At 41.1% G+C, this 10,584-nt stretch overlaps 1 protein-coding gene across 1 annotated transcript; it reads right to left on the bottom strand.

Annotated features, from left to right (window-relative positions):
* Positions 1–5,571: 5,571 nt before the first annotated feature.
* On the bottom strand, positions 5,572–10,261 carry LOC109141356 (scavenger receptor cysteine-rich type 1 protein M130). Its single transcript, XM_027289940.1, has 8 exons — positions 10,173–10,261; positions 9,505–9,819; positions 9,124–9,411; positions 8,203–8,517; positions 7,828–8,109; positions 6,575–6,889; positions 6,191–6,481; positions 5,572–5,990 (listed from the first exon to the last, which is right to left on the bottom strand). Exons 1-8 carry the CDS (start codon positions 10,228–10,230, stop codon positions 5,587–5,589), a joined length of 2,268 nt encoding a protein of 755 aa, XP_027145741.1. The 5' UTR covers positions 10,231–10,261; the 3' UTR covers positions 5,572–5,586.
* Between the last annotated feature and the right edge of the window lie 323 nt (positions 10,262–10,584).

The raw sequence follows: 10,584 nt of genomic DNA, 5'->3' as shown, positions 1-10,584 counted from the left end.
TCTACAAGTTTGCAGGGCAAGGAAAGGTGAAGGAAATGAATAATGTGGTGTGCGACATGAGCTCAACAATGGAACAATTCCTGAATAGCTATAGTTCCATAGCACTTCTGTTCTTATAAACACTGCTGTACAGCAACAGTGTTTGGCTTGTATGTCTGGGGATGAAGGTTGGAAACCTCGGGGAAAAAACAGTATTCCTCAAGCTGTGCCACATTTTGTAGCATAGCACAGGGTGTTACAATTTGGCACACCTTTTCTAGCTTGTGTAATAGTTTCCTTCCTGTGGCATCGAGGCAATGCTATCAGTCTGATAGTGTGCTCCACAACAGTGCCTGGCTGTGGGGGACATTAAAGTTCCTCTATTCGGTGCTTTGTGGTTTGGGGAAAGGGGTTAGCAGCCATCGCTTAAGGCAATATCTACTATCACCTGTAAGGTTAGTGAGAGGGCTAGACACTGCGGTAAAGAAAAAAAGTGCAATTTATTTAAGACTTCCACTACATTAATCCTCTTTACCTAGCAGCCAGCCATCATGCACAGCTCCAGCCTCCAGCACCCAATGCTGCTATTTCTCAATATGAATAAGTCATTGGTTGAGCCAGGCCACTGAGCCACTACATTCATCAGTAACATGTCTGCATCACATATGATTTGGACTTTCATCGAATGAAAATACTTTTCATTAATGAAAAGTGAATTTATTCTCACTCTGTGCCTTAATAGCAACATGAGTGCAGTCAAAATGGAAAATTATGGAAAGGGACCATTGTAGCAAACTTCACTTTTTTTCCTGTTCATCCAACATGTAAGGAAACTTCATGTACAGATACAGCAAACCAGTTATCATGAGTAGCTGAGTTTGCTTAATTTCAAGAAGAAGAGTTCAATCAGATACTATAACCTTGATGATTTAAAAATATTTTAGAAATGTTACTGCTGCTGCCTAATTCACTATGGTTCTGATTTATTTTCATGAATAGAAACGTTTCAAAAACATCTGTCCTGTGAATTATCTTTCACTGTGTGATTAATTTAGTCTAGATAATTAAAATTCGTAATGTTTTCCATAGAACTCCAGCCATATTCTGAATGAGCAATCGAGCTACTAATTGATAACTTTAGCACTGCCGAGAAGACAGACACTGAAACAGTGCAACCCCTCATCTGCAGCTCAGATGCTTGGCAAGCTACAGTTTCACTGTTCTACCTGTAGGAGAACTGAATTTTATTTTTGTACCACGTATGATAAAACTACAAGTCAGAGCTTTTTTCCTTTTGGTGGTCTATTAACTTTATTTGATTCAACTTCCTTAATAACTCTTCTTTTTTAAGAGCTTTAGTACATCCCACCATGGTACCACTTCATCTTTTCCAGTTCTTCTACTCATGGGGATACTCTTCGACTCTGCATTCAAAATTTAATTAGTCACTGTAGAAGCACATTCTTCTGTATTACCATCCACTGAAATCAAATTATCTTTCTCTGTGCAGTATCCATGGAATTTCTCCCAGTCAGCTTTTTCAAAGAACTGGTTCTTTAACATGTACTTTTCATGTATGTACATTAAGATCTGCAGAACGGAAGATCGGAAGATAATTGCTTTCTCTGCTAGACCTAACATTAATTCTATCCATTCACATGAACATGCTGTATTTCTGGATACTAATGCTAATGATAGATGTACATCTGATCTTGGTCCTTTGCCATCATTAAAACAGACTAGTGATCTTTCTTTTAGCATTCTTCCTATCATTATTGCCTGTGTGTACCCGGGCAGTACCCTATTGGCTATCATTGCACCAGATTTGTCTTCTCATATTCAATTGCATTAAACATTCTGACACTCAACTTCTTGCATGGATTGTAAAAGTTGATCATTTAGAGGTCTGAATTATACACTTCAATAACTATACATTTCAGTCTGCTGTAGCCTATGAAAGATTGTTCTACATGACTTTTCAATACTTTCTAAATTTAACACGGCCACCACCTTGCATGTCTGTCATACTATGCTGAGGTACATCCTGGCATAACAAAGTCAATATATGACCATAGCCATGTTTGTTGTGCATGTAAGATATCTGGTTGTGGTTCTTAGTCTGATACATTTTTTTTTATTCATAGTCAGCAGGTTCTATGGTGAAGCACCATTGTAATAAATTAATAATTATTAAAAAAAAAACTACTAAAACTGCTCATAATTACCCTGATAACCTCTATCTGTGTTACATTATTTGCTCTTAAATATTAAAAAATTACCCTTATTATTTGTATTTATTTATTAATTTTTTTTGCAATTTGTATAAATGAGTAAAAGTGCTGGTTGCTACCTGTTTTGTGTTTCATCGCAGGGTTGCAGTGTTTGTGTGCACAAAAGATACTTCACAGCTGTAATATGTATGTAATATTATCCTGTAAACAAAACAAAAAAGATGGGAACCTAATATTAGTTAACTCCCAGTGAGAACAGTGAGTGATAAAATCAATGTTTTACAGTCATCTAGCCTACTGAGAAATACATCTCTAAAACATTGCAGAGCCAACAAATGTCATAATCATTGTTTTGAAATATCTAATTCTCATTGATATGTTTATTTCATTCATCAGATGAAGCAATCATTTAATGAACGTAAAGATAATAAATTAATTTTAAATATATTTCTCCTTTCAAACACATGAATTAGTAGATTTTTTCTTGAGTGTAGCTGATCATGTGACATCAACTGGGACTATATTGGATTCACACTAATTGGTTTATCTTCACACAAATTAAAGCAATACTAGAATGTCATTAAATTTACAACTAAACTTTAAAACTATAAATTTACTGTTTGCAGAAATGAGGCAGACATAACTTAAAGGTTTAGTGGTACTTTCATATTTCACACAACCCCTTTTTTTTGCAAATCTTAAGACACTCTTCACTGTTTTCATTCTCTTTGGTTAAAGCACTGTGAGACAAGCCTTAACAGATGGTGGTGGGGAGAGAGAGAGACAGAGAGAGAGTGGGAGAAGTAGAGTTTTCGGTTAGCAGTTAGCAGTAACTTGATTCAGCTCTGATGCGGCTGCGGGAGTGAACAGGAAACAAGCTGATAACATGCTGCATCGTTTTTTGACAATTTGTCACGAGTGTGAAGGCAATCTGAGTTTTAATCAGTGGTGAACTCTACCACAAACAGAAAACTACTGCACAGAGAGATAATCATTGTGGTGCCTGTGGCTCAGGAGGTAGAGCAAGTTGTCCACTAATCAGATGATCAGGTTTGATTCCCAGCTCCTTCACTCTGCATGCCGAGGTGTCCTTGAGCAAGATACTGAACAGCTAATACCATAAGTGTATTAATATGTGTGAATGGGTTAATGAGATATGTAGTGTAAAAGTGCTTTGAGTGGTTGAAAGACTAGAAAGGCGCTGTACAAGTACAGTCCATTTACCATTTACAATTCATAATTACCAAAAATTACTGATTCAAACATTATGGATATGTTTTTCTGTTTTCCTTTTTTCATTCCATGATGTTCTAATGCAGGTGTGTGCAAACTTTTTTTTAAAGAGGGCCAGATTTGACAATGAAATTGCCCAGGGGCCAATACTAACATTTTAAAATTGAAAAAATTACCAATAAAAGTTACAAACAAATTTACTGTTCTATAACATTTTGTTTTCACTGTCACAGTTATAATTATTATTTTTTTTAAATGACAGTATAGCCAAATCTAAGCCAATCAGGCTTGAACAAATCTAAAAAACAGTTCTTCCTTTCTTTTACATCTGGAGTCAAATAACAAAAAACAAATTGTATGGAATACGATAAACTTGTATAAAGCTGATGAATCTTAACCTCATGTTCATTTTAAACATGACTTATTATGAGTAATGCAAAGTCTGTTAACATTTAAGTTTAAAACGTATCACTCTTCAGAAAGTAATATTTTGTGTCACATCTACAGATATATAACACCAGTGTTATGTCCTTAAAGGTTTAAATGCTTTGTTATGCCAACCAAAAAAGTCAAATCTTCCAGCCACAGTATCTCTCAGTATCCTAGCAGGCCATAAATAATATATTTTAAAAATGAAGCTTCGGGCCGCATGAATTCTGACCACGGGCCATGATTGGCCCCCGAGCAGTACTTTGGTCATCCCTGGTCAAATGTCATTTAACAATATGTGTTTGCGTGTGTGTGTATGTGTGTGTATGTGCGTGGAGCTGATGTGTGTGTGAAGGTGAGTCCTACCTAAAGTCCAAAGCAGAGAGAGAGGAAGAAGGAGAGAAGAGCCCAGTGCACCATTTGTCCCCCGGCAGTCTACTCCTATAACTAAGGGATGACCTGAGCCAGCCCTAACTATAGGCTTTATCAAAAAGGAAAGTCTTAAGTCTACTCTTAAAGGTGTTGACCGTGTCTGCCTCCCGAACCCAGAATGGTAGTTTGTTCCACAGAAGAGGAGCCTGATAGCTGAAAGCTCTGGCTCCCAATCTACTTTTGGAGACTATAGGAACCACAAGGAACCCAGCATGTTGGGAGCACAGTTTTCTAGTGAGGAGTTGAGAAATGTGATCTAATTTTTTTTTTATTTTTTGCTTTAATCCATTTCAAACAAGTGTAATATGTAAGCTCATTATTACAAAGAACATCACTCTACAAGGTCAAAAGTATTTCCGCTGACAAAGAGTAATATAAGTAATATACATATATACAGGTGCTGTCCTGTAACCTTTAACTTGATTACAGTACAAGAAACTCTGACAAGTGAATCTTCCTGTGATGTGAATCTGAGTCTTATCTTTAGACTTGAACCACAAAAATTCCTCATACGTAGTTTGCTAACCAAGTCTCAGCAGGCGGCAAACTGACGCTGCATTCCTCAAAATACACAAAGCACAGCAAAATGCAATTCAGCTAGATTACCAGTGTAACAGATACATTTGGTCACCACAATTACATATTTGTGGAGAGTCAGAAAGTATTCAAAGACAGACTAATTTCTTGTTCTCTTCATGTTTGCAGTAATAAAAATGTAACAATCTAATCTATGATTTAATCTAACAATTCCAGCCTTATTGTATGTAAAATAACATAAGTATAAAAATGTAAAATCCATGTGGATGTGAGAGGAGGTCCTACTCTGCTCCCTGAACTGCTTCCTCTTCAGGTGGTCCTCCTTCAGCTGCACAAACACCCAGGTTCATGTCAACTAGCTCACTGTCTGCCCGGCTTCTGCACCATGCTGGCCTGGAGAGACATGACAGCACACAAGTGTGACTTCCTGCATCACTTCTCTCTTTAGTTCAATAAACACAGACTAATGCTTCATGTCAGTCAGTCCTCTAAACCACAGACATGTGTCAGTACCTTGTAGTAGAAATAAAGGGCAGTGTTCACCAACAGCAGAGTCAGTGGCACGATGACCCATCTGATGACAAGAACTGATCAAAGACAGGGACAGACATCACATCACATGATCACACAACATCATGAGTCCAACAGCTTCCATCACAACACAAAATGGAGTGACCTGAAATCTCCTGAAATCACTTCAACATGAAGCTAGTCCTACAATATATTGTTTGCTGTTGACATTTATTCACTTACAATGTTGTTTAGGAAAACATGCACGGACATATAGTGACATGATGTCAGCTGATGATGTTTTCCTACCTGAGCCAGTGAGACAAAGTCGATGGCTCTCAGAGGAGAAGTTACGAGAAACAATGTAGACATGATAAACACAGCTGTAGCTTCCTTGATGGGTGGGCTCTGCAACAGGAAACAGGAAGTGGGCAGAGTGATTAACAGCTGGCTGGGTGTAGTTGTGTGCTGTGTTGGTGGAGGTGAAGGTGAGCTGGAAGGAGCCTCCTGGGTACTGTGGCTGGATGGAACAGCTGATGGTGAAGGAGGAGCCCCACAACACATGAAACCCTTGCTGCTGGACCTTGGAGACCCCATCCATTGAGGAGGACACAGAGATGTTGGGATGAACCAGCTGGTCTATAGACAGAGAAAGACAGGTTTGTCCAAGTGTGCCCTGTCAGGTGAAGCTCAGCAGTCTATGGAGGGTTTGAAGGTTCCAGAAACAAGTTTACTTTAAGATGTTGCTGTCCTGGACTTAAGTCCAGTGAAAACCAGTGACTGCCACTGTGATAGACAAAGAAAAACACTGCAAACATTAGGGTCACTGATGGGTTTACCTGAACAGGTGAGATACAGGATAAAGATGGAGAAACCTGATGTTACACAGTCCTTCAGAGCAGATTCAGACTTAATACAGACAGAGTTGATAGTCCACATTGACACACTGTGTAAGGACTTCTTTCTCTGTCTTACAGAAAGAGGGCCACAGCCCAGATCTCTGCAGACAACAGCTATTTTTTCCAGTGTCCAGTCATATCTAATGTAACGCACTGGTTTCCAGTCTCCCAGATGTTTTATTTCCAATCTTCCTGCACAGCGACTGTTTCCTCCCACCAACCTGACAGGTTCTGAACAGAAACAAAACAGTCATCAGTCAAAGAACAAAGTGAGTTTCATGAGAACAGAAGTTAACCAAATCAAAGCTGCAGTTCATTTTCTACCTGAGCAGGTGAGTCCAACAGCTTTTCCAGGTGAGCACGTGTTTCGAGTCGATCCTGAGCGTCTACAGTCCAGGAGAGCAGACTCATGGCCTCCACACTGGAATTCTTTGGTCCACAATGCAGCCTCCACTTCTCCATAGAGCGCCCCCTGGAGGACTGAAGGAGCTCCACAGCCAAGCTCCCTACAGACCACATCTGCATCCTGCTGGTCAAAGTCAGCTTCACACACCGAGGACCATAATTGGTTAGAATGGTCAGACTTCACCTCCAGTCTGCCTGAACACAGACTATTCCCATTCACCATCCTGACAGAGTCTGGAGAGAAAATAGAAAATAAAACAGAGAGAGTTCCTTAAGACCAAATCCAAACCCACCATGACACCTGTTAGTGTACAACCATTTTTAAGCCTCCATCATGGATGTCGCCATATTGTTTTTTGGAGCCAGAAGTGACCATGTTTGGAGTATGGACTTCAGATTCTGAATATCTGCACACTGATTATATTCTGCCAATAGTTTAGACTCTGCAGGTGATCCAGTATGCTGCAGCATGTGGACTAAGAGGAACCAAAAGCAGAGATCAGATTTCTCCAGTTTTGGCTCCTTTGCATTGTAAAATCCAGAATAGAATTTAAAATCCTTCTCTTTACCTAGAAAGCTCTTCATGGTCATACACCATTATATTCTAAAGAGCTCATAGTGCCCCATTACCTCTCTAGAGCACTGCACTTCAGTCTCTGAAAGTAGAATGGGTGCCAGAGCTTTCAGCTATCAAGCTCCTCTCCTGTGCAGCCAGATCCCAGTTAAGGTTCTGGAGGCTGTCCACCTCTACATATTTTAGAGTAGGGTTAAGACATTCCTTTCTGATAGAGCTTATACTTGAGGCTGGCTCAGGTGAGTCCTGAACCATGCTTTGGTCATGCTGCTACAGGCCTAGACTGCTTTGGGACTTCCCATGATGCACTGAGCTCTTACCTTCTTTTCTACCTCACCATCTGTACACATTCTTGTCCCATTATGTTACTAACTAGGCTTCTTTACAAGAGTTGTTCTGCTTTCCCATAGATTGTGGTTATGCCAGGAAAGGAGACTGGTTGAGTCTGCTGCTGTCGTCCTCATGATCTCTACTACAAGACCAGTGGGTCCACTATGATCAAGCTTCTTTTTTTATCAAAAATAAAACTGAAATAAATTGTCAAGATGAGTGTATTAGTCAGAAATGATGTCACAGATGATGTCACTGGTGGGCTTACCTGAGCAGGTCAGATCCAGCATAGAGGAGTCAAACTCTAATTCTAGACATTCCCTCAGAGCAGATCCAGACTGAACACAGTCAGAGCTGATCGACCATCCAAATCTGTCAGAGGACTCCTTTCTCTGTACTACATAAACAGCAGAGCCACATTTCAGATCTCTGCAGACAACAGCTGCATCCTTCAGGGTCCAGGAAGAGTAAATCACCAGTCTCCAGTCTCCTTGCTTCACTTCCAGTGTTCCTGCACAGCGACTGTTTCCTCCCACCAACCTGACAGGTTCTGAACAAAAACAAAACAGTCATCAGTCAAAGAACAAAGTGAGTTTAATCAGAACAGAAGTTAACCAAATCAAAGCTACAGCTCCTCTTCTACCTGAGCAGGTGAGTCCAACAGCTTTTCCAGGTGAGCACGTGTTTCGAGTCGATCCTGAGCGTCTACAATCCAGGAGAGCAGACTCATGGCCTCCACACTGGAACACTTTGGTCCACAATGCAGCCTCCACTTCTCCATAGAGCGCCCCCTGGAGGACTGAAGGAGCCCCACAGCCAAGCTCCCTACAGACCACATCTGCATCCTGCTGGTCAAAGTCAGCTTCACACACTGAGGACCATAATTGGTTAGAATGGTCAGACTTCACCTCCAGTCTGCCTGAACACAGACTATTCCCATTCACCAGCCTGACAGAGTCTGGGGAGAAAATAGAAAACAATAAAAGCATGTCATCTGTGATTTAAACTGGATCAGAACAATTCCATCAGTTCAACAGAACACATATTTATAACACCACAGACTACAGCAATGTACCATCCCATTTACACATTTACATTGAGCTCACTCTAACAAATGGTATCCATTTTTGAATTCTTTCAGTGTGTTTTAAACAATAATAACATCATCGGGAGATGTCTCTGGTCTGTTTGACGAGACCCTGGCTAACCTGAGCTGCTCAGAGTTGGGACCAGTATGTCATTGGTGCCTGTCATGGTGGAAACCAGTGTCTAAGACAGTCTTAAGGCTGAAGAAGGAGTCCTTCCAGGCTGGTTGGTAATTGGCCCAGTGGACTCCTTAAGGGTTTCATATCTACATTTATGTATCTTCATACATTCAGCACCTGATTTACTGACAGCCGGTCATCTGCATACATTATGGCTGCCAGACACAGTCCACTGCCATTCTACAGGTGTGTGTGTGTGTGTGTGTGTGTGTGTGTGTGTGTGTGTGTGTGTGTGTGTGTCAACATGAGTGTATTACTGTCAGAAATCATGTCTTAGATGATGTAACTGATGGTCTTACCTGAACAGGTGACATTTAGAGTGGAGGAAGAGAAATCTGGTGTTACACAGTCCCTCAGAGAAAATCTTGAGTGAACACAGGTAGTCCTCAACAACCACACAGATCTGTCGGAGGACTCCTGACTCTGTCCTACAGAAACAACAGAACCACAGTCCAGATCTCTGCAGACAACAGCTGCTTTCTTCAGGGTCCAGTAAAATGTAAAGTGACCCATTGGTCTCCAGCCTCCTTGTTTCAGCTCCAGTGTTCCTGCACAGCGACTGTTTCCTCCCACCAACCTGACAGGTTCTGGACAGAAACAAAGCAGTCATCAGTCAAAGAACAAAGTGAGTTTTAGCAGAACAGAAATTAACCAAATCAAAGCTGCAGCTCCTCTTAAACCTGAGCAGGTGAGTCCAACAGCTTTTCCAGGTGAGCACGTGCTTCGAGTTGATCCTGAGCGTCTACAATCCAGGAGAGCAGACTCATGGCCTCCACACTGGAATTCTTTGGTCCACAATGCAGCCTCCACTTCTCCATAGAGCGCCCCCTGGAGGACTGAAGGAGCCCCACAGCCAAGCTCCCTACAGACCACATCTGCATCCTGCTGGTCAAAGTCATCTTCACACACTGAGGACCATAATTGGTTAGAATGGTCAGACTTCACCTCCAGTCTGCCTGAACACAGACTATTCCCATTCACCAGCCTGACAGAGTCTGGAGAGAAAAAAGAAAATGAAATAGAGAGAGAGAGAGATACAAAATAAAACCTTGTCATCAGTGATTTAACCTGGATCACAACAATTCCAACATCAGTTCAACAGAACACGTATTTATAACACCACAGACTACAGCAATGTTACCATCACATTTACACTGAGCTCACTATAACAGTTGGTATCCATTTTGACACCTGATTTACTGACAGCAGCTCATCTGACTCCATCATGGCTGCCGGAAACAGTTTACTGCCATTCTACAGGTGTGTTTGTTTGTGTGTGTGTGTGTGTGTCACCATGGGTGTATTACTGTCAGAAATAATGTAAGAGATGAGTCACTGATGGGCTTACCTGAACAGGAGAGATCCAAAACAAAGGAGGAGGAACCTGGTGATGAACAGCCCTTCATAGGTTTTCTAGACCTAACACAGGAAGGTCTGATCAGCCACCCAGACGTGACTGTGGACTGTTCTCTCAGTATTAGAGAAACAGCAGAGCCACAGCCCAAATCTCTGCAGACAAAAGCTGCTTCCTTCAGCGCCCAGTCAGAGGCAATCACTGGTCTCCAGTCTTTTAGTTTCACCTGCAGTGTTCCTGCACAGCGACTGTCTCCTCCCACCAATCTGACAGACTCTGAACAAAAACAGAGTCATCAGTCAATTGAGTGACTTTAATTAAAAGGCAATTCCAGTATTTTTACAACTAGGCCATATTGACATATGCTGGGTCCTAAATCAAGAACAGGGATTGGGTGTTACGAATG

This window comes from Larimichthys crocea, chromosome XVII (assembly GCF_000972845.2).
Source record: "Larimichthys crocea isolate SSNF chromosome XVII, L_crocea_2.0, whole genome shotgun sequence".
NCBI lineage: Eukaryota > Metazoa > Chordata > Actinopteri > Sciaenidae > Larimichthys > Larimichthys crocea.
The sequence above is the reverse complement of the archived record's forward strand: the minus strand, read 5'-3'. Positions and strand labels throughout refer to the sequence as shown.

Bases quoted from the DNA above. Each gene is read 5' to 3' on its own strand.
- LOC109141356 (XM_027289940.1), bottom strand. From the start codon at position 10,230: ATGAAGGGCTGTTCATCACCAGGTTCCTCCTCCTTTGTTTTGGATCTC. The intron at 6,482-6,574 runs GTAGAAAATGAA...GTTTCTGTTCAG, and splicing joins TGTTGGACTCACCTGCTCAG to AACCTGTCAGGTTGGTGGGA. The intron at 5,991-6,190 runs GTAAACCCATCA...CTCTGTCTATAG, and splicing joins CCTGTATCTCACCTGTTCAG to ACCAGCTGGTTCATCCCAAC.